The 24,406-nt window shown below is 41.7% G+C and overlaps 1 protein-coding gene and 1 long non-coding RNA gene across 2 annotated transcripts; both read right to left on the bottom strand.

Moving 5' to 3' along the window:
• On the bottom strand, positions 1-24,349 carry LOC122465902. Its single transcript, XR_006291037.1, has 3 exons — positions 24,338-24,349; positions 21,279-21,284; positions 1-155 (listed from the first exon to the last, which is right to left on the bottom strand). It is a non-coding gene; the product is annotated as an uncharacterized LOC122465902 (long non-coding RNA).
• LOC114018545 (protein FAM240B) lies at positions 1,435-17,150 on the bottom strand. The gene is made up of 3 exons (XM_027818410.3): positions 16,949-17,150; positions 3,196-3,338; positions 1,435-1,706 (listed from the first exon to the last, which is right to left on the bottom strand). Exons 1-3 carry the CDS (start codon positions 17,093-17,095, stop codon positions 1,628-1,630), a joined length of 369 nt encoding a protein of 122 aa, XP_027674211.3. The 5' UTR covers positions 17,096-17,150; the 3' UTR covers positions 1,435-1,627.
• Positions 24,350-24,406: the final 57 nt, after the last annotated feature.

The following is a 24,406-nucleotide window of genomic DNA, read 5'->3' as shown; positions in this document are numbered from 1 at the left end:
TGGTAGCAATGTTGCTGGGAGACGCTCCTCCACTGACATAGCACTGTCCACACTGGCACTTAAATCGGCATAAATTATGTTGCTCAGGGAAGTGGCTAATTCACACTCCTGAATGACATAATTTATGTCGACTTAAGCTGTAGTGCAGCCATAACCTTTGGCCCTTGGGTCCCATTTTTGATCTCTGCTACACCAATGTAAAATCTAGTGCAACCCTGAGAGCAGAATTTGGTCTTGGCTTTAGGAGGTGCTGAGCACAGGCAAGTGAGGAGAAAATTGAGCTGCACAGCCTGGGATTTTCAAAGGAGCTAACTCCTACTAAAACTTAATGGGAGCTGTGTGCCTAACTCCCTTGAGGCTTGTCTACATGGGGACATTTACAGGTATAATTATATGGTTATAGTTATACTGTTATAACTCCCTATGTAGATGTGAAATAAGAGTGCCTTTCCAGTTTAGCTTATGTCACTTTGAAAGCAGTGTAAGAAAACCATATTGAAGAAATGGAGCATAGCATATTTTAGGCAGTTTCAGCCCACAGGGAAATTCTTTTCAAAAGTTGCGATGACTTGATTTCTGAGCATGTGGTCCGAGGTAGCTTTTTATGTTTGAACTGCTTTTTTCAGGCTCCAGATCAGCCTGTCATTTCCATGTGGACAACTCCTATTGGATGCCATATTTGTTTTTTGCCCTCAGGTCACTCCAAAGTTGCATATTTGAAATGTGATGTACAAAGGAAAATATAACATTTTAAATGTGCTTTACGCTAACAATTTACCTAAGCTATTTAAAAACCAGAATCTTGCTTTTACTGATTTCTCCTCTGCGCCCCCCTCCCCCTTGGCAATACAAATTTTGTCTACCCTGGAACAATATGGAGACTGGAGAAGTAGTCAAATGACGTCATTGCAAGAGACTGACAGCTGAGCAATTGAGGGAAAGGGATTTTTTGTGTGTTTTGTAAGAACCCATTTTGCCGTGCATTACTCCTGTGGCAGTCACTCTAAAAAAGAAGCAACTGGATAGCATTATTCCATTGAAACACTTCCATTTTAGTAAAGGCTATTGCACATTTGTGGTAGGGGTTAGACGGATGCACTTTGAAACAATCTGTCTTATAAGGAGGAGGAATTGGACCTGCTCCCAAAGTGTATTAGTAATAAATGAATATTTATATGAATATTGTTCTCTGTGTATATTTGTGGTTTCATAATAGTCAAAAACCCAAAAATGTATTAAACAATTTCAAAGGGAAACCACAACATTAAATTGCTGTATAATATCAGTATGTATAGAAACCTAAGGCGTATTTAGTAAAATACACAGGAGACTATTTCAATGAGCATTTAGTTAAAATGATACTAAATTCCTTTTCCAGGCAGTTGTCTGCATCAGGGAACCACAATTTAGGATCCATACACATTTATTCTCTCCTCACTGAATGAGGGGTTCACACAGAGAATAGGTCTCATAAGCAGTAGTCAAGGTTTCACATATGAACTCCCTACATGATGATGGTGCTGTAAAATAAATCTCATCAAAGCTTGTAAATAAAAATAAATTGGGTACACTACGGTTTTCTTCTGCAAAACATTTTTCCTTCTTTTCCCAAATGTGTAAGAAGCCTTCAACTAGCCGGCTCTTCATTTTGAGTCTTCATCATCTGTATCCTTTTTTCCAGCCTCTCCTTCCATTCAGTTCTGAGTCTAAGACAGGAAACATAAACACTGGTATCACCAATAAGACTCCAGTCTTGCATATCTCTGGGCTTTGAGAGATACCACCAAACTCATCTTTCTAACATTTTCCACCACTGCTACCATTGGTGCTGCTCCACCAGCAGTAGCAACAGTGGGAGATCTACCAAACCCTGCACGTCTGGAGCGTCTTCGAGCATAATGCCCCGGGGATGACATGATGAGGAAACCTAACCTGAGCTTTGGGGCTCAGTCATCTCTAGTTTTCATCTCTCCTGGCTTGACAAAGCTACTTTGTGAGGTCATCCTTTAATTCTCAAGATTGGCTGCTGCCACCTCCTGGACAACCTCTTACAGTACTTTCTTGGTTTCCTCTGGCACTACTAGATTGAAAGCAAAGGAGAGACTGTGTATGGTTAAATCTACAAGATTCTTGCCAGGAGCAATACTTCTTACTTGTTGACCAGATAGGTTAGGCGAGAGATGGGAGTTCATTTCTAGTGCAGTAGTACCTAAAGGCCCCCAAAAGGATCAAGGCACTGTACTAGGCACTGCACAGATTCGTAGTAAGAGTTCCTGGCCCAAAGAGCGAATAGACAAGACAGACAAAAGATGGGAGAAATTTTACAGGTGGGGAGCTGAGGATGGAGAAATTAAGGGGCTTGCCTGAGGTTACAGTGTAAATCTAAGGCAGACCCAGGAACTGAACTTAGCTCAGCTCTCAGACATCCTAAGCCAGGGCACTAACTGCAACACCATCCATCCTCCCTTCCTCTTCTGTTGGATTTTAAATTTTTTTCAAAAAAAAAAAAAAGGGAAAGGGTGGGTGAATTTTGAACGCTTCCTTTATTTGGGACCAGCTTGTGTGAAAAGGTGCATCTTCACTAGGGGAAAAAAAAGAAAAGGCGTGTTCTTACTTCGGGGTAACCAACACAAGGTAAGATCCTCTGAAGACAAGGCAGTTTATAGTTTTCACAGGTTAGCAGGCTGAGGTAAAGACTAGAGGGGAGCTTAGGGTGTGCCTTGGCCTGCTGACACATGTTGAAACTACAGCTGCCTTGTTTTAATTAGGGATTGACCGTGGGTTAGTTACATTAGCTACTCTGAGTTAAGAACACACATTTTTTCATAGCGAACACAAGGCTAGAAAGGCTAAATGATCTAAGGCCAGATTCTCTACTGTAGTTGAGCTGAGGCTCCACACAGCACCAGACAGTGAGGGAGAAAGGTAGCATTAGTGGCTTGAGCAGGGCCCAAGAATAAACTACCCTCTCTCGTCTTTATGAGATGGCCATTGAGGTCATGGTTGAGGCATACAGTGGGAGGGGCAGTGCATGAAGCTTTGTTGTTGTATATTATACAGAGAACCCATATTTCCTGAGCTGTCATTCTGACATCTATGGCATGCACTAAATGTATTTATTTATTATTTTTTTAAAGGATTACAATACCAACCCACAGAAGCAAGCACCCCTTCCCCCACCCCCCCGCAACTTACTTTGGCAGAGCACTTCTCTGTTGACGTTCTTTTTCAATTTGCAGATGCTTAGTTTGTTTTTCAATTGTCTTTTCCCAGAAATCTGTTAGTTCCTCAGTTTCACATCCAAACACTTCAAAGCGCACATATTGACTATTCATTTTCTGTAAAGGAGAAAACCCAAATGACCAGTTACTAGTCCTCTTCTATTTTGCTGTCTGGAATATGGTGCTACTGCAGCATGCTTTAGATCTTTACATTGAATTCACATGCAGTCTTTTTACCATGGAAGCAAAAGAAGAACTTAATGGGAATGAATCATGCTTCTGCTTTGTCATTCAGAAAGCTGGCACTTGAGGTATATGCTGTACTACAGTAATTATGATTCCTAATTGTTCATCTTAAAGTGCCTTTGGTAAAATATCTTTCACCTCCATATAATTGTGGTTGTGACCTTTTAGCGCACAATTCGGGATAAAGTTACTGCACTCACTTTAGCATAATGATGAAAACTTTTTGTGTGTGCAGTGCTCATAAGTTAAAGAGATAAATGTAAAAGTAACTGACATTTGTAAGATTTTTCCAAGGTTTCTCTGAAAGTAAATTGCCAACAGGCTAATTACCAGTTCATGTTAACACCTGCGTTAATGAGTAAACCCATTTCTGGCAAGTATGTTCTCATAGTATCTTTATGCTTCCACAAGATGTAGGCGAGCACGTCTCTATTTGACTATTTAATTATTTATACAAAGATAATAGAAACGTCCCCCAAAGTTCCACAGGCCAAAGACTTTACAGTGAAATTAATAGCACTCTTAATAGCTTAGTCTTTCATTCCACCTTATTTCCACTAATTGTAGTTCATATTGATACATTTTGTAGTGTTGTAACAAAGGGTGTTAATGACTTGCACATTTGGGGTTAACAGGGTGAAACTCTCCAGAGGAAGAGTTAAGGGTGTCAGGCAGTAACCATACTCAATCGTTAAGGGTATTGTGTGGGTTAAAGCACTTTCAGTGTAGTTATTATTCCTTCCAGAGCTTCCTTTTATATTGCAAAGCAAGTGCACAAAAGGAGGGTTAAGGGTTCACCTTTCTGGCCAGCGATGTTCTTGGTAAGAGTTTTGGGCTAGGGGTGTTTCTGTTCTTGAGGGCTAAGTGTTAACCATGAGTTTTGCAGTGAGATTGGAGGGAGGTAGCCGCTTCTGGGGCTGGAGCAGAGCCTCAGCTAGGGTTTATGCAAAAGACAGTTGCCTTTGTGCGGTGTGTTGCCATCTTAGTTCAAGGAAACAGGATGGTGTGTACATTTTGTAAGGAAACAAATTCCCTAGAAAATACCTGACTCCACAATTTCTGCTACAAATGGGAAACTGACCTGTCGGAGTCAAAATCTGCTACTGCTTGGCAAAGGGGAACAATAACAACTGAGGTGAGTGAAAACCTTCCCCCAGCCTGATGGAATGAATCGAAGTAGCCCTTCAGGGGGAGCCTCATGAAGTGTTCCTCGTTGTAGGCCCTGATCCTGCAATTGTCTGTGTGAGGGCATACCTCTGTGCCTACCCAAAGTGCCATTAACATAAGTGGGGCTGTGCAGGCCCAGGCATGTGATTAAGTACAATCATCAATGGGAGCACTGGGGTCTGAATCAACAAAATAAAACAGATATAACTTGGCAACACATCTGGGCCCTGAATATGGAAGGTATTGGATCATGTACCCATGCTTAAGGTTACATACAGAAATAAGTGCCTTCCTGGATAGGCCCCGTAGAATAAGACAGTGCCATTTTTGCATAGTCTTTACTGTTTTGTTAACATAATTATCCTCTAAATCACAACATATATTAGGGGGTTACATGCTTTGTTGCTTCTGCTGGCCATGCTCCTGGCATCCGTTCATGATCCCAACGTGTTCCCTGTGTTCCATTCTCCTGTCCCCATCTATTTCAGGGACTTGCTGCAACTCCCCGCAATCACCTCCCTGCTAGGGTCTGTGTGTGCCCCCCAGTCTCTTTCCTCCCATACCAGAGTCCCCCATTCTTTTCCCTATTGCAGTGACTCTGTGCGCCTCCCTTCCCCATACCAACGTCCCCCACCAGGGTTCCCCAGTTTCCTCCACTAATGGTTCTGTGTACCCCTGCACAGCAGGGTCCCCCATTCTCCACGCCATACCAGAGGCTCTGTTCCTCTCCATTCCCTTCTCCCCCCACACCAGGGTCCTTCATTTTCACAGCATGTCAGGGATTCTGATCCCCTCCAATCCCCCTTATGCCCACACCAGGGTCCCCCATTCTCTAGTCTACACCATGTCAAGGGTGCTGTGTGTCTCTCCTCCTCCACTGCCCCCATCAAGGTCCCACATTTTCCTCACCATACCTAGAGCTCTGTTTTCCTCTATTGCTCTCTACCCATTCCTGCTATGATCCTCCATTCTCTGCAACATGCCAGGGAAGCCCTGTGTTTCTTCTTCCCTCACCCCAGACTGCCTTTCTTTCTCCCAGATTGGAAGGAAGGGGTGGATGGCTGGTGCCGTCTTTCTTCCCACTTGGGGCAGGCTGAGGAGGCAGGACATTAGGAAGGAAGATGGAATGAATGAAGCCTTCTCTCTCTTCTCCCTCTGGCTGCCCCTGCAAGCTAAGAATCTACCTCATCGCTCCCCAGCAGGTCTACACTGAAAAGTTACATTGGCATAGCTATGTCTCTCGGGGTGTGAAAAATCCACACTCTGAGCGGCGTGCCTAAGCCAACTTAACCCTCAATGTAGACAGTGCTAGGTTTATGGAAGAATTCTGTCTACCTAGCTACTGCCTCTCAGGGAGGTGGATTACCTACAGCAATGGGAAAGCCCCTCCGGTCACTGTATGGAGCGTCTACACAGAAGTGCTACAGTACAGTGGCAAAGCTGCAGCAGTGTTTTAAGTGTAGACATAACCTCAGTGTGTCAACATGTTAAACTCTCCTGAGATATGAACAGGGGAAATGTTATGCTGCAAGGGGTTAATGAGTGCCATCAAGAGATGACAGGAGCTCTACGTGTCCCCCTTTTCCCTCTTTTGGCATTCTGATTGCCCTCCAAATCAAGAGGTTCTGGCCACTGATGTCTAGAACGTTCCCTGAAATTTTGGAATAGGTCAGATGTGGCATTCAAAAGTTATGGCACAACACACAAATTCCATCAAGTTGAGTGCAGGGCCTCGCAAGCTTGGCCAACTGTTACAAGTGGTACATTCCTGTGCTTATAGAGACTAGGAGGGTTCTTTTAGTGGTATTCCTGCAGCATTGTGGGGTTGGCATTGGCTCTGCCAGTAGGATAAGTCTGTACAGCAGCTGGGAGGGTAGACAGATATGTATTAGCTCTGCTTGAGCTAATGTACTAAAAACAGCAGTATGGGTGTGGCCATGGTGGCATATGCAGCAGCATGGGTTACCTGCACGAGCACAAACCCACCTGACCTCCTGAATACTGTTGCTGTGGCCACGTTGCTATTTTTCTTATGCTTTTCTTTTGCTCAGGCATGTTGTGGGGGGTACCAATACAAAGCACCAGTTTGCCAGTATAGTTTGCATCCATGCTAGGAGCATTTTGCTGCCTAGTATAGTATACTGGTATTCCTATACCAGTAAAGCACTCCTAATGTAGACATAGTGTGAGACCAAGTCTACATTACAAAGTTTTGCCAGTATAGCTATATTGGTCAGGAGTGTGGAAAAATCTGCGCCCCTGACGGACATATCTATGCCAGCAAAAAAAACCAACCAACCAACCTCTGTGTGAACACAACTATATTGGCAAAAGAGCACTTTTTCCATTATAGCTTATGTCATCTGGGAAGGTGGTTTCACTATACCGTCAAAAGATTGCCTTATGACAGTATATAAGTTGCATCTCCCCTGGAGGCTCTGCTGGTATATCTGTCCCAGTACGGCCGTGTCTACACTACCACCTATGTTGGCAAAACTTAGTTGCTCAGGGTGTGAAAAACACACATCCCTGAGCGACATATATTTTGCCGGCATAAGTGGTAGTATGCGTTGCGCTATGTTGGTGGGAGATCTTCTCCCACCTACATAGCTACTACCACCCGTTGTGGGTGGTTTTATTATGTTGACGGGACAGCTCTCTTTCGTCAGCAAAGATAGCTACACGTGCAATCTTACATCGTTACAGCTGTGCTGCTTTAAGCTCACTAGTGTAGACATGGCCTATAGCTGTATCAGCAAAACCTTTCTAGTATAGACATAGCCTGAGACAAAGAGAGAATGAGAAACTCTACTGACCACCAATAATGGCATGGGGGAATGAGACAGCAGGTTATTCATTCTGAAGTTGAGTTCTTGTTGAACTTGTACTAGAGACCGTAAAATGGCTACAGTAGGCCCCGGTATTGAAGGGATAGAGTTCTATTGGTTTTTCCATTAATCAGTACAGCATTTACCTTTATTTTTCTCAGAAATGGGGAAGGTTAAAGATTATACAGGATGCAAAATTGCAAACGCCCATGAATTATTTAAAAAAATCAAAACAAAGCCATCTTAATTGAATATAGTTTGTCTCTTTTATTACATTTCTTTCTGATAGTCATCTTGTACCTTCAAGGCAGTTTACATTCAACATCAGCTTGAGAAATAAATTTGGGGACAAATTTTATAAAATAATAATCTCTCTCTCTCAATGGGACTATTAACGGGTTAATAGCAATGCTTCTGCGCCCCATGTTACAGCTAGAAAATGTCATTATTTCCAGAAATATCCCTTTGTAGTCTTCATTAAGCATGGAACGGGTTTTAGATTATACTTATACATCCTGCTTTCCAAATGATGTGGTTTTGCATGAAAATGTCATTACAACCATCTTCCACAACATTTAATTTTTAACAAGTATGTAGGGTTTTTATGCCTTGTCTGAATTTGTAGCAATTATTTGTAATTTATTTTAATCAGAGCTGCAGAGAGCTAGTAAAATAGTCCTTATAGGCTTGCTTGGAAAAGCTTGAAGAAATTGCTGCCATTCACCTGCCAGGCATGGTATGAAAACCAAAGCTGGGAGCTTGTGATGTTTATATAATTCTATTTAGAGATTCAGTTGTTTTATGAGAAAATGTGACACATATTACAAAGAGACTAGGAGCTCAGAACAAAAACAGCCTCTTTGAAGGGATTGTTTTCTTTACTTTTTGAGATTTTGCTGTGACTTTGGGTTCTTCTTGGGTTTCTGAGTTTGAAAACCCCCTTATTTGCCAACCCATTTCCCCTGAATTATTGGAGCTCTTCATTTTGAGTCTGATTTTCAGAAACACTTCACTATGGTAGTCACTTTTCTGAAGGTGACATGTTGAGCAAGTAAATCTGATAGGTATATGTGTGCTGGCATTTGTATTTGGGATTAATTGCAGGTACAGTTGTATGCTGCAAGAAAATTATGGGTTCCATTATTTCTTGATTAAAAGTTATGGCCAAAAATATTTTGGTTGCTTTTGAAAATCTCCTTATTTCTTTTTTTGTTTCATGTGTCAATGTGTCAATGAAAAAAATTACTTCTTTCTAGTTTTCTCTGAGCACAGCAGAATGTTACAAATGTAGGACTATATCACAGCATTTACCAATTTGAATCAGACTAATCGTCCTTCTAGTCCAGTATTCTGTTTCTGAGAATGACCAGTATCAGGTTCTTAAAAAAAGGGAAAAAGAAAAAGAGCCCGTAAGCAAGCAATTAGGAGTATTTTTCCATAGGGGACATTATTTCCTAACTTCCTCAGTCAGATGTGGGCTTATAGCCTGAAGCATAAGGGTTTATAGTTCTTCCTTATTCTTATAAATTCCTGATTAATATAGCCGTGAATGTTCTTACTGTCCATTCATTATTTGAATCCTGCTGAGCTATTGGTCTCAATTATACCTTGGAGCAATGGGTTCCAAAGGCTAAATGTGACTCATAGAAAAAAAGTATTTCCTTTTATCTGTTATAACTATCCTGCCTTTCAGTTTTATTGACTGTCTTCTTGCTCCTGATGTAAATGATGATTTTTGTTTGTTCCTAACCATTAAAAGAACCAAACTATATGTTGAAATAACACCTTGTAAGCTATCAAAAGAAGGGGTTCTGCGTTAGTCTTCACTGTTAAGTCACCTGATATTCTGTGCAGAAATACTGGGAAGAATTTTAGAATAGTCTGGAGTCTGAAGTGCTGTTAATGTGCTATATGCTACATTTGGATCATGACACTTTTCTGTGTGTATGAGTCATTTTAAGATGGGTTCACTTGCTCAGGTAAAATAAGAACTGGCCTATCCTGTCACTCTTATCAAGCTTTTTATTGTATGTTCAAATGTGGATTAATTTGCGGTTAGGCTTTTTCCCCCATTCTTGTAGCTGGACAAACCTAGAATCTGGCTCAGTGCTGCTTGGGCATTGCAGCTCTGCAGCCCCACCTATGCAGGACACAGTCTGGCCCCATAAAAGGGTTATTCGCTGCCCTTCTTAACACCAGAGCTTTGAAAATTTAGCACATGAATATTCAGTAGTTTTTGAAAACTGAATCTTCCTACCTGTTTCAAATTCCAGTGCTTTTACTGTTTGCCTCAATTAACACACATGCTTACAGGATTCCTGCCCCAAACCTTCCAGAATGATTGACCTCTTTTTCTTCTTGGTCCTTCACATGCTCATGTACCTGAATTCAGCTGCACAATGGGATACCCTGGCTATGCCACCTGCTAATCTCTGGCCTGTCCCAGAATGCTGCCCCTGTGCCAGGGGCTTCTGCAAGGATCTGCATCTACCTGAGAAGCCCTCTATGGGTATGTCTACACAGCAAAGAAAAACTTGCAGCTGGTCCATGCCAGCCAACTCTGGCTCACAGGGCTGGTCTGCAGGGCTGTTTCATTGCTGTGTAGTAGACTTCTGGGCTTGGGCTGGAGCCTGAGCTCTGGGGCCCTGCCCCTCTGCATGGTCCTAGAGCAGGGGCGGGCAAACTTTTTGGCCTGAGGGCCACATCCGGTTTCCAAAATTGTATGGAGGGCCGGTTAGGGGAGGCTGTGCCTCCCCAAACAGGCAGGCATGGCCTGGCCCCCGCCTCCTATCCAACCCCGCTCCCGTTTCTCGCCACCTGACAGCTCCCCTAGGACTTCTGCCCCATCCACCCCCCCCGGACTCCTACCCCATCCACCACCCCCTGCTCCTTGTCCCCTGACTACCCCCAAATCCCCTACCCCTGACTGCCCCCTGCCGCCCCATCCAACCCCCCCCCCCCCCGACTGCCCCCGCAGGACCTCTGTCCCATCCAACCTCCCTGTTTCCTGCCCTCTGACTGCCCAGACCCCTAGCCACACCCCGACACCCTGCCCACCACCCCCAACTCCCCGGCCCTCTATCCAAACCCCCCCGCCCCCTTACCGTGGTGCCCACCAGTGGCTGGCGGGGCTACAGCCGCACCGCCCAGAGCACCAGGTCAGGCCGCGGCTCTGCAACTGCGCTTCCTGGCCGTCCAGAGCCTTGCGCCGGCGACGCGGCACGCTGAGGCTGCATGGGAGGGGGGAACAGCCTCCCGGGCCAGGAGATCAGGGGCCAGGCAGGAGGGTCCTGCAGGCCGGATGTGACCCGCAGGCCGTAGTTTGCCCACTTCTGTCCTAGAGCCTGGCCCCAGGCTGAGCCTGGGAGTCTACACAGCAATGAAACAGCCCTGTAGCCCAAGCTGCGCAAGCCTGAGTTGCCTAGCATGGGCCAGGCATGGGAGTCTAGTTGCTGTGTCAATTCTATTCACTCAGCAGGGGGACCTTACCCCTGCCCTCTTTTCCCTTTATGCCAGCAAAGACAAATTGGGCCCGTGTTCCATACAAAATCTATTTCCATTTTAAAAAATCTTGTTTAACACAGTAAACATAAAAGAGCTTCTCAGATAAAGGAGAGGGGAGAGGTGAAAATAGGGGAGAAGAACCGGGGAGAAGTGAGATGCTGACTTTGATCAGGGGAGAAGTGAGATGCTGACTTTGAAGTGGACACTGAACACAGCTTGAACTCAAGAACTCTGCATGTAATGAAACGTGTACAGTAACACAGTAATGTTTTGTTAAAGTATGTAAAGAGCTCGAAGTAGCCCTCTTGTAAATCTCAGGAGTTAGGACTGACCTGAGCTGGCCTGCCATAACTGCAATAGTTCTGACTGAAAGAGATTTAATTTTAAGCCTCTGGTGACAATCCTTCCAAAGGACAATGAGAAACTCACTCACAGGCAATCATTTTTGACATAGCCCTGGCTGAAAACAAGCTGAACCAAAACTGACTGCTCCCAAATGAAATAAATAGCTGGAATGACTTTCGAAGGGGTTTTTCCTACACAAGATTAATATGATTGCTTATTTTTAGATTTAATCATATTAGAGTTCATTGATTATTTTTAGATTTAATTTGCAAAGGTATACCTCCCAGGGTAGGAAAACTATGTTACTGACCGTGCTATTTGGAAACACTAGTAATGTTATTGGGACTAACAAGTGGAATACAAGAGGAGTTAAATAGTGACACCTTGACTTTTCTGTAAGTGGAAGATCAATAGCTAGAGGCTGGAACTCACTGATTCTATGAAACACAGTTACCATTAGCAGAAAAATACCTTTCCATATAAGGAATTGGAACTCAAGTTCCTTTATTAGAAAAGAGTAGATACAAAGAGGCTTCGCTAGCACAGATGGAAAGTTGATATCCAGGGATACAACTCAACATTTTACAAGATTTTTAAATCCATCATGTTTTAGTATAAGTATACTCACCTGTAGGGATCACAAAGACATTTTTCCTCCATGTATAAATCACAGTACAGTTGTCTAGGACAGTGGTTCTCAAACTTTTTTTTTCCGTGACCACTTGAAAATTGCTGAGGGTCTTGGTGGACCGCTTAATGATCTTTCGAAATGTTGTTTGTACCGTTAGCTAACTATTGTAAAGTGCTTTGGATAAAAGTGCTATACAATGAAACCTTAATAATAATTAACTTTTTTTGTTCTACAAATGAAAGCACACAACTCATATTTTAATATCGGTAGTCTTACCTTTCTAATGAGATAGATGTGCCCTCTCTCCCCTACCATGGCAGCTCCCAAGTTGGGGCTGGGAAGAAGGGGGTTTCCTGTGCTGCGGCAGCCACAAAGCTGGGCTGAGAAGGAGCGGGGTCTCTCCCCAACAGCCTTGGAGCTGGGGAAAGTCACCTTTTTCTCTGACCACCACAGTCCTACACGTCCCAAATTCTCTCCCACCCCCTCTTCTCACTCCCCTGCCACCTACCCTCTATTCCCCCCAAGGCCACCACCTTACCTTACATGTGCATCTTCTCCAGGGTCCAGGCACCTAATTAGTGGAGCCATGCCTGTGTGGCTCTACTAATTAGGTGGGTGGTCCTTCATTCTCTTGTGTGTGGCCACCCAGGCGTGCACCTTAGGGGGAACTATCCGCGGACCACCTGAATGGAGCTTGCAGACCACTGGTGGTCCACGGACCACAGTTTGAGAACCTCTGGTCTAGAGCAATTGATGGGTCATTGCCTTCCTCTGAGGCATCAGGTATTAAGCACTACTGGGGACAAGAGTGGTCCAGATTCTGCTTTCCCTTATACCAGCATAAACCCCAAGTTGTTTTCTGCCACAATTGGGAAATGACTAAACCCAAGCAAGACTTAATTTATGTATGTTGCATAGATGGTATTACAAATCCTGTGCTGCTAAAGCCACTGGACCCTGCAATACCTCATGCTCTTCTTGCTAACTTCAGGTGAATGTCTACTCTGTAGCAAGGCCTCAACTTCCTGAGTGTTGTTACAGGGAAAAGGCCTATTATTTTTCTTTCGTTATTATTTGTGTGACCATACAAAACATAGGAGACCTAGTCATGGACTGTGCTAGGTGCTATACAAGCACAGAACAAAAAGATGTTAGCGGCCCTCAATCTAAGCATAAGACATGAGACAATAGACGGAGACAGACAGACAGAAGGGGAGTACAAGGCAACAATGAGACCCTATTGGTGAGCGTGTTAGGCTGTGGTCTCTGCACACCAGCAGCCTAGCCGTTGTCAATTTTTTTGGCAGGTGTCCTGGCAAAAGAGAGTTTAAGGAGGGACTGGAAAGGCCAAGAGACTGGGCATGATGGAGGGGGCTGATGGCAATGTTGAAGGAGATGGTCGGAGAGGGAGAACTCTGCAACAAAGAGATCAGAGACAATTTAAATAATATAATGATATAAATAATAGAAGAAAAATAAAAAACAATGGTTGTGATAAGATCTCTGAGAGTTCATGTCTCAGAAACTGAGAGAATGCTATACAAAGAAAGAGATCCTGTTGGAATGTATTGTAATGATATATTTAAGTGTTTTGGTTCCTTGCAGACCAGTACAGAGTGTACTAAAAGTATTTACAGTCATCACCAGTACTGCACACTATCTGCTGTTTTCTCATTGCTGTAACAAATCTTTCTATATTGGTCATATCCAGATCGCTACTGCCAATTCATTCTACCTGGGGTTTCTAGGTATTATTCATCTCCTGCTATAAAATTCCAATTGTGTATTCATATTCCCTTACATGTAGTTTGCTTAGCAAGTGCACTTCATAATATAGATATGCTGGATAACTACAGAAATTGCACAGCAGAGAGGTCTGGGTAATATATATATAATGTCATTGTTGACATTTGACTAAAATATTAGGAACTCTGTTTAGAGGTTAGACAATAAGACTGGTAATTAGGATGTGTCCGCCCCCCCCGTTTTTATTATTGGCTCTGCCACTGACTTCCTCATTTGCAAAATAGGGGTGGCAATTCTTATCTCAGATGCGTGTTTGAGGATTCATTTTAGATCCCATTGATATGCAAAGAATTATTGTATAACGAGATCTGAAATACCAGTTTCCATTACGATTTTAAATCTCAGTTTGGTTTTCAGATCCTGGACAAAAATCTGTATGTGGGAAGAAAAGTAGTTGTAAGGATAAAGCAGAAAATGTTCCCTATTTAAGTGGGGGGGGCGGGGGGGGGGGAAGTTGTACAGTAAATATTTCCAGACATTGTCCTATTAAAATTCGTGTTGGAAAAGCTGCAACAATTTTGCGGGTTTAAGGAAATGTACCAATGTTTGCCGACATATCAAGAGTTTTATCTGTAAATTCTGGGGTGCATAGTAATTGGAGCTAGTTGAAAATTTTCCATGGGAATATTTTTATGTTGCAAAATGATGATTTGTTGAAACAGAGTAATTTCAGGGGAATGTGTTGATTTTTTGACAACATTTTCCCTTTTAAAAAATGTTTTGAAACAAAACACTTCAAAAAGGTCAAAACATGCTCTTTCAACGTATTCAGAACAGAACATGTTGATTTTTTATTTTGAAATGACTTCTCGTTTTGAAATGTATTATATTTTATATATTTTAATAATAATAAAAACAGATCACAATTGAAACAAAACATTTCAAATTTTTCAATATTCGGTGAATTGAGTCCAAACACATTTTTTTGGAATATTTCGGCTCACAAACAATTATGACTTTTTGTCCTGAATTGGGATGAAACAAAATCTTGAAATCTCAAATTTTTTTGTGGCATGAAAAATCCATTTTCCAGCCAGCTCTATCAGTCATTACATTGTGGGGCCAAAATATAGGAACACAGAGAGTTGGTCTGATTTTTGGGAGGCTTCATGAGAAAGGAAGGAGTGGCTACTTATGGAGTTTTGGCTAGCTGCATGCTGGGGAGCTGCAGAGTATGGTCAGGATTTGTCCACCATCAGTCATGTGGCTAGAAGCTATGAGGAATATATTTTCCAAACAGGATGACTTTCAATGAAATAAAATACACCACCTTTAGAATCACTGGTACCTGGACTCTCATCACTACAGGGCAATTGCATTGCACAGCCTATCCCCCAATGTTATTCAGAAAATCAATAGTATTGGAGTCTTCCTGAAACCACAATACTAGAACTTATTTTGGATTTAATGGGACATCGGCTTAGAAACCCAAATGTGTATCTATATTGCAGTGTATCTCTGTAGTTAAAGAGAAGGTGGTTTTTATGTATGTATTTTGGATAAGCACAATTTTTCATTTAGACCCAAGAATCATCGAGTACTTAGATAAGAGTAGCATGGTTCAGTGTAGCACTGTCTACAGACATCAGTGAAAGAATAGAACTCTGGATTGATTTATTCCCTTGCACACATCTATTCTCCCTTCTACACTTGACAGAATTCGAGGTATGCAGTGTTGTAGCCATGTTGGTCCCAGAATATTAGACAGACAGGGTGACTTGAGTGAGGTAATATTTGAAGTATATGTTCTCTTTCCTATCTGTGGCCAGTGTAAATCCCAAGGGAGTCAAGGAGAATTTTCTGTGCACAAGAACTTCAGGATCAGAACCATGTTTGAGTATGACTCTGACTCATTTTAATGGGAGCTACCTGCATACATCAAGAGAATAGACACTGAAACATTCATGTTAGAAGGAAACATTTGCATACCAGTATCACACAATACTCTAAAGTTTGCCAGTCCTTCCTGTTAACAGCACCATTCTTAGACTTTTGTTTTCTGCGAAATATTGATCACTCTGTCCCATTTGCCAGAATCGGAACATGCTGATTCTTGGCAGACTGCCCTAAAACACAGCACAGACTAGTTTTCCTGAGACATTTTCTTACATAATAGCACTGTGTGAAATAAATCTGGAATAATGCAAGGCCACTGGCAGCTGACTCGTGTACTATGATATCTGTAATGCTGCTATTATGGTTAATCTCTGGAGAGTGGAGACTACTCCGTCTAAGACAGCAGCATCAATGCTTTTATAATGTCATGTACTGAAGGGTTTTTTCAGTTATCCTTGTCCTCAGTTGGCCTCATTTTCTCTGTCCTCCCCTGCCAAAGGTCAAAAACATTTAGGGCCTGCATGTGGGACCCTTACACTGAGATGAGCACTTTCGGGTGTAGACCCGTTGACTTCAATAAGACTACTTATGTGCATGAGCACTTACACAAGAGTAGCACATCAGAGCATGTTTGAATGACTACCCTTTTCTGAGCTATTCATCACTCTGTCCATCTATTATTGACTTTCTTTTAATGGTCCACATTTAAAGCAGTTGTAGTTTGTTTTCTTGATCAAGTATTGTCTGTAGTACATGAGCTTTTCCCCACCTGTCCCATTTGAAACCTGATCCTGTGAATTGCTAAATTCAGGGCTCTTGGTAAATAGCATAAATTATTGTCTATGAAAACTTATGTTAAGATCCTAAATGATGATTGTTGAGTGGGAGAGCTTGATGCTGTGGGATCAAGGAAGACAACAGATCCTGTCTGCAGCTCATGTTCTTCATCAGATGAGAGAATTTTGACACAGCATACCAGACAGGAGAGAGGTCCACTCTCAGGTTTGGGTGTCTATTTTTTTTAAAAAAATCTTCCATCTAATGGATAATGATTGAAAGTCTTTGCAGAAGGAGTGTGTGTAACCCCAGCTGCCATTTGGCACACCAATCTATAATATACAGAGACACCCATTGGTGTTTTGTCCAGTGCTGTGCCAAGGGACTTCATCCTAAAATATATTTTCTGTGTCAATACTTCTAATCTTTTCCAGAATGCTGTTAAACTGGGCACCATTCCCTGGCTTGCCTCAGACCTTGACCTTTATTTGAATATACTTCAAATAAGAATTAAAGTTAGAGAAGGTACTCACCTCTTGCGACATTAAGATGATGAAATGTATTATGAAAAACAAATCCTTACTTACCTTGGAGATGGATTCTTCCTGCAATAAATCCTCTGTGTGACACAAACCAGTGATGAATATTGCAACTGCAGCCCTGGCTTCTACAGTGCGACAGGGCAGCAATGAAATCCATCCCTCAGTACTTTTTATTTGAAGTGGGGGTAACATAAATCCTTCATCGTATCAAGGCTATTTTGAACAGAACTAGTAGAGAGATAAGATCAGCCTCATTTAATGAACTTTGCAGCCCCCTGCCTGAGATGACCATGAAACACAGGCCCCTTGAGAGCATGCCTCCCTCCCACTCTGGCAGATACCACAGAGAGCATGACTTGGCAAGAGCTAGGAATTATTCTTTAAAATACACCCTGATATTATCCATTCTAATATTCGTCCTGTGAAGCTTGAAAAATTCCATATGACCATCTTGGCTGTAATGGTGTCTGGGATGGTGCAACAAATCACACTTGGTTTTGCATTAGAGGGTGACTTGTAGAAGTATGCTGTTCTTTTGAGCTGCTGATCTAAGGATGTGTGCTTGATTATGACATATCACACAGTCTGTTCTCTCAAGACAATAGTCACAGGAGTCTGTTCCGTTAATGTTAGCTGCCAAAAGGTATTATACTGGCACTAGTTTCATCATTTGGAGTTGTTATAACTCTATTATAGATGATCGCTTGAATTCTTATATTTCATTTTCAGAGAAAATATTTCGTACATTTGTTTAATGACAGATGTAGACCCCAATCTCAGTTTTCATTGTATCCATCTATATTGCTAATATACCATATGTGACACTTAGCTTAAGTGGTATTTATAACGTCACTGATTACTTTAACCTTCCTTTGCTGTCATATTTCAAACTCCAAGCAGCTAAAGCCACAGGCAGTATTTTTAGGTCTGTGCTTTTGTAGTTCAGAGTTTAAAAGGTTTTTACTGTAGCTAGCCTTGTAGCCAAACTCCATAAATATAAAAAAGTTGATCAAAACCCTAATTGCTGTAACCTTTTTTTATAGAGCACCATTTCAATGTATTCCAAATAGACTGATCTGTTAAATATTTAAAGCAGTTTTTAATGTACGGTTTTTTTCCCTCTAGAGTACAGGCCCTTTAAAAATAAAACTCATATTGTTATAAAGAGCCACAGAGATCTAGTCTCAGTATGTGTGTGTACACGTGTGTGTATAGCAACTCCCATGAAAATGACCTATAAACAGCAAAGTTACTATAAGCTGTAAGTTCATGATCCTGCAGACATGCATGTACTTAAAGTTAAGCATATGTTCAAGTGCTTGCGGGATCGGGCCTAACTCAGCAAAGACTGATCTGGCAATACTATTTCTTTTTAGAAAATAGTCAGTAACGTCTTTGGAAATCACAAGCAAATATTACACACACATACTCTGCCTCTGTGTGTGTGTATTATAATGTTATAACCAGATGCAAGATTACTTTGACTGCTTTTTTCTGTTATTGACCTTAATTACATCTACACAAAAAAACAACCAGTTGGTTCACCTGAATCCGTTTTAAAATTGCTTGAGTGCCAGTGTACACAAGGCACTGCTGGCAGTATCTAAAATGGGTTGGAATGTTTTTTAACTTGTCTGAGGTGTAGACGAAGCCTTACATGTGGTGAAAATTATTTTGGTTGTATCAGTCTTTGTTCGCTCCATTAGCATATCTCCATGAAGCAGTACACCATAAACTGTTAGTACGTTGCCCCCCTTCTGTGGCTCAGAAATATACTGTAAACACCTGCTTAGTGCCATTAACATGGACCTCTGTAGAATCCACAAAATGTTTCCTGACTACAAAGAACAAATCTCTGGAGAGGCTGAGGTTTTATTTATCTGTAGCTATCAAATTCTGCCTCTGTGTTCAGAGCACGTACTGCCACTTATGAGGGTTGTGGAATTTAAAGGCAAAATGTTTAAGTCGTCTCCCACACTTATGTGAGCGGTCTCACTGATCAGGACCTTCATTTCCAATCTGGCCATCTTCTGCCATTAAGTTTTAGTGCATGTTTGTAAGAGATTTCAAGGATCCAACATAAAGGGAACCAACAAAAAGAAACAGAGATTGTATGAAAGCTAGAGGAGCTTGTCATCAGAGCAAGCTTCTCATATTCTTTTTTCTAAATGCTGAATCAAGTAGAAAAATACCTGAAGGTGTTTCTGGATGTGCAAGTTTTTAAAGACCATCGATTCTGCCAAACTGGGGGACCTTCTTCTTCATTCACCAGTTTTTGGAATCTACATGATTTTAATTCTGCTCCCTTTTGGCTGATACTTTAATACTCATAAGGAAAGGTGGCCTGCTCATCAGTATCAGAGCAGCAGTGGCTCTGTGAGTTCTCCCCACACCTCTTGATCTCCAGAATGAAACTGTCAACCAGAGAGGTTCTGAGGGCCAGATTAGTTTAGGCACCTTTCAAGAAAGTGAGGTGCCTAACCTGCTTAGGCACTTTTGTAAATCCCACTAGGTGCCTAAATAGCATTGCAAATTTGGCCTTGCAAGCTTTCAGGCTAAAGCACCTCTAACTGCTCATCTGAGAGAGGACCTACTCCACATTAGAACATCAGAGAAGGGACTCCCTGAAGATGTGGAGTGAAATCCCCCAAAGTTCTCCCTGAGAGGCCACTTACTACGTCTGTAGTCAGAAGGCTAGATTCTTCTCGGGTACACCTGTGTAGCCACATTCACTTTAGCTGTGTTACACTGATTTACACGAGATGTACATGGACAAACCAAGCCAACTTTGAAGTTTCTAGCTTGTTGGAGATAGCACAAAATACCCAATCACATTATATTGGGAAAAGCGCTTTTTTAATGCTTGAAGAATTCAATGGCTTAACCCATTCCACTCAAAAAACATAATTTCACTCTTAGGCTGAGCATCAGCACGGATAATTTTATCCCAATAGGAACTTTGTTTAAAAAAAAAAGAAAGTGATAACTGAAAAATGAGAATGAAACTGGAATTCATCTTTAACTTCAGTGGGTGCTAGCATCTCCCACCAAAATACTTTATCATTTCATAAGATTTTTAATCTAGGCCCATTATAGATGGCACACAAATCACACCATCCAGCGCTAAACTATAGGTGCCATGTCACACCTTTTTTTTCTTTTAATACCTTTTATAGGGAAATCTCAAGGTCAGTAAGGCAGCAGATTGGAGAGTTGGCATGTTTCATTAGCTGACTGCAACTTCTTATTGACACCAGTTATATGACATATGAAACATTTATAGAGGTCACTTAGTGTTTATTGCAGTCATAATACTGCTTCTGTGACACAGACTGGTAAAATTACATATGGAAGGTCCATTCTGTTGTTTTGCTGGCACCTTGCAGCAACACTGTGGGTGTCTGCCTGAAGCTTTTCCATTATTAATTCCATTTCCAGGAGTTTATAACTTTCAGCTGTTTCAGTTGCAACTGGCTAAAATTTACCACACTAAGCTGGATTCAAAGACTCTGAAGAAGGTGTAATTTATGTGTCTTTCAGTTAGCCTGGCTCCTTGAACTATGGGGGGGGGGGGAATTCCTTTATGAAGGGAGGGGGCAGGAGCAGTTGATATCTCCTGTCTTCAGGGTTTCCACCAGGTAGAGGCAGTTTTACAGTCTGCGCCGGCAGATACTTGTCATCAGACGCTTCCAAAGGGATGCATGAAATCAGTTGTCTTTGTGTTGTCTTTTTCAGCTTCAGCCTCTCTAGTGCCAGAGACTCCGCATGAAATTCACGAGGAATTTTGCTATGGCTATTGATTTTTCACAGAAGGTGCTCAGATACTACGATGATGGGCAGCAGTGTAAAACCTGAGGATAGTCAATGTTGTTAGAATGATTTTTCATCTTCATTTAATTTCTGACAAATGTTAAGTGCACAGATATCTGTGAAAAGGGTGAATGTTGGTGTGTTGTTTTTCTTAAATGCAAACCAAGACTTCACTGGAGATTAGCTCATGAAGTCTTGGTTTGGGGGAAAATAGACATAAATCATCATTATGCTTTGTTTATGAATGGCAAAAATCTCGCCCACCCGTAGTATTGGTTATGGATTCTTTGGGCCAGATTCTAAGGTGCGGTATTCAAGCGGGCATTGCTGCTTAAACTCTAATGGAACTTGCACTTGGGCCCAACATTAAAATCTGGCTAAACAACCATTTTGACCAGCCTCAGTAGGTTCACCCCAATTCAACGGGGATCCTTCATCATAGAGGCTTGTACACACTCAGCGGCCAGTTGCTGGCTTAGCAGGGGAAGGGGACATGGATAGGACACCCTGAAAGTGCATTGATTCATGGCTGCTGTTTTGGCCCTTGAGATCATTTGCAGTTGACATAAATCTGAGCAGCCTGAACTGCTCTAACTGGTGGACAGACCTCACACAAAATAGACTCAGGACCAGAAGAGCATAATGCCACCTTTGCGCTTCCGATACACTCCTTCTGACTTGCATTATATGAAGTTCAGCTGGACCCTAGGATCTGACCCACTGTGACTCTAAATCAAAATGGGCTAACTCAGGGGGCAGATAAACATGATTTTAAATCCTGCATGAATCTAGCAATAAAAAGAAATGTAGGATGTGAATGGTTTTCATCAGCATGTTGTCACCATAAACAATGAGATAGAAACTGACCATAAAGCTTTAGAAGCTATCATTAAAAAAGCCTTTGAATGGAACAGACTTCAGAATACAAAGATTGTTTTTGAGATTACAAAAAGTACCAGGCACATGTCAAGTAAAACATTAGTTGAGGCAGATTAAAATCTCATATTTACCAGAAAACTGAGAGTCTCCTGTAACATTGTACAGAAACATAATGAATATACTCACTGAAAAAACCTACAGATCCCAGCTGATCAAACTGCAGGAACTGATACATGGATTGTTTTGAGGATGCAGAATTGCAAGTCTGAAACAGGATACTTGAGGGATGGATGGAGGCAAGAGATAGATCTCATCCTGAGCTCATCTTTCCTTTTTCCTGTGTGGGTGGAGCAGTTTCTGGGAGTTAGTGAGATAGGTAACATTTTCAAATGTGGGTGTTTTGACCTCAATGGGTGAGCAGTAGAACTGATCAAATATTTTCCAATGGAAGGTTTTTCTGTGGGAAAAAGTCATTTTGTTGACATCAAAACTTTCCATGGGAATGTGTCACTTTTGACAATTTTGTTTTCAAAAGAATGGAAGCAAAGTATTTCAGCAAGGTTAAAAGTGCTCAGTTTCAACCTTATTGGAATAGAATGTTTTGATCATTTTAAAATGATTTTTCATTGTGAAATTTATATTTTATTTTTTTTAAAAGTTAGCAATGAAAAGAAACATTTCAATTTCATTGAAATGGAACATTTTGACTTATCCCAAATTTTTTTTTTCCAAAATTGACTTTGACTTTTTTTAGTTTTCCTTCCGATTCAGAACATCGTCTTTGAACAATCAGGCCACTTACGTAAATTAATGTGGATTTTAAAGGCTTAAAAGTAGATTGAAAATTTTGGCCATATTGTTTGAGAGAGAACCCCAATTATTTCAAACAAGGAAATGATAGGTTTCATTTCCCAAGGACATTTTTATTCCAAAGAGCCAGAGAAATCCTTTGCTGGTCTGGTATGTACACCTATTGCTGATATGGTTTTGAAATATTTAATGTGTCAAATGTAGCCATCAAAAGAGCCATTATGTCCTTATCAAGTACCAGTAAAACCATCACAAAATGCATCCCCTGACCTTCACTTGAAGGTAAAAGCTCTTTGATGTGTATTTGACCTATATTCCGGCTACTTGGAGTTGAATCATCCACAAAATAAGCTTAGTTATTAATCTTCTCAAATCTCTCTTCACAAGGAAGGGAATCCAAGATCAAGCAGTTTCTGATGGTGTTCTGGGAATGCTATTGTACAATAGCATTCCCAGAACATAGGTTTGGGCAGTAGCTCTTTCCTCCTGAGCGTGCGCTTAGGTTGTGTTTCACAAAGTTCCATCTTGTCTCCCTCTCTTGTTCAGTGTGTATATGGGGTCGTTGGAAGGGCTAGTGAGGGGAAAATGGTCTGTGGTGTCTTCACTACACGGACATCGACACTCAGTTGTATCATATGATCTAGCTATTGCAGCTGAGCACTTGGCCCGCTGTATGGTAGAGATTGAGGCCTGGATTAGGACAAACTTGTTGAGGCTCACAATCTAGATATGAGGGAAGCAATACTAGTTGATTGAGGGAATCAACCAGGAGATGTGGCAAGCTTTCTGTCAGCCCCCAACTAAAACCTCTCCAGCGCATCAAGGATCTACAACCTATCCTGAAGGACGACCCATCACTCTCACAGATCTTGGGAGAGAGGCCAGTCCTCGCTTACAGACAGCCCCCCAATCTGGAGCAAATACTCGCCCACAACCACACAACAAAACCACTGTCCCATGAACCTATCCTTGCAACAAAGCCTGTTGCCAACTCTGTCCACATATCTATTCAAGGGACACCATCATAGGACCTAATCACATCAGCCACACTATCAGAGGCTCGTTCACCTGCACATCTACCAATGTGATATGTGCCATCATGTGCCAACAATGCCCCTCTGCCATGTACATTGGCCAAACCGGACAATCTCTATGCAAAAGAATAAATGGACACAAATCAGATGTCAAGAATTATAACATTCAAAAACCAGTCGGAGAACACTTCAGCCTCCCTGGACACTCAGTTACAGACCTAAAAGTCGCAATTATTCAACAAAAAAACTTCAGAAACAGACTCCAGCGAGAAACTGCAGAACTGGAATTAATTTGCAAACTGGACACCATTAAATTAGGCTTGAATAAAGACTGGGAGTGGATGAGTCATTACACAAAGTAAAAACTATTTCCCCATGCCAATTTTTCCCCTACTGTTACTCACACCTTCTTGTCAACTTTTAAAATGGGTCATCCTGATTATCACTCCAAAAGGTTTTTTTCTCCTGCTGATAATAGCCCACCTTAATTGGTTAGTCTTGTTACAGTTGGTATGGCAACCCCCATTTTTTCATGTTCTCTGTGTATATATATCTTCCTACTGTATTTTCTATTGCATGCATCCGGTAAAGTGGGTTTTAGCCCATGAAAGCTTATACCCAAATAAATTTGTTAGTCTCTAAGAACTTCTCGTTTTTTTTTTTTTTTTTTGCTGTTACAGACTAACACGGCTACCACTCTGAATCCTTTGACAGAGCATCCAGACCTTTGTTCTGTTATTTAAATTTATAATTTGTTCTGCAGTACAACCCCCATTGGGTTACACCTTAAATCCATTCCAAAACAAGGGTGTGTCTCTTGTTCAGTAGTGTTTCCCACTAGAAGCGTGTGGCATCAGGGGTCTGTAATGTATATTGGTTGCCTTTTTGTTTCTGAATATACTTCAAACTGTAAATTCTGACCTCTACAACCTTAAGGCTACTTCTACACTGCCCTGCAGTTCAGACTATG

Source organism: Chelonia mydas, chromosome 5 (assembly GCF_015237465.2).
Source record: "Chelonia mydas isolate rCheMyd1 chromosome 5, rCheMyd1.pri.v2, whole genome shotgun sequence".
In the NCBI taxonomy this organism is placed as follows: domain Eukaryota; kingdom Metazoa; phylum Chordata; order Testudines; family Cheloniidae; genus Chelonia; species Chelonia mydas.
This window is presented reverse-complemented; position numbering and strand designations above follow the sequence as displayed.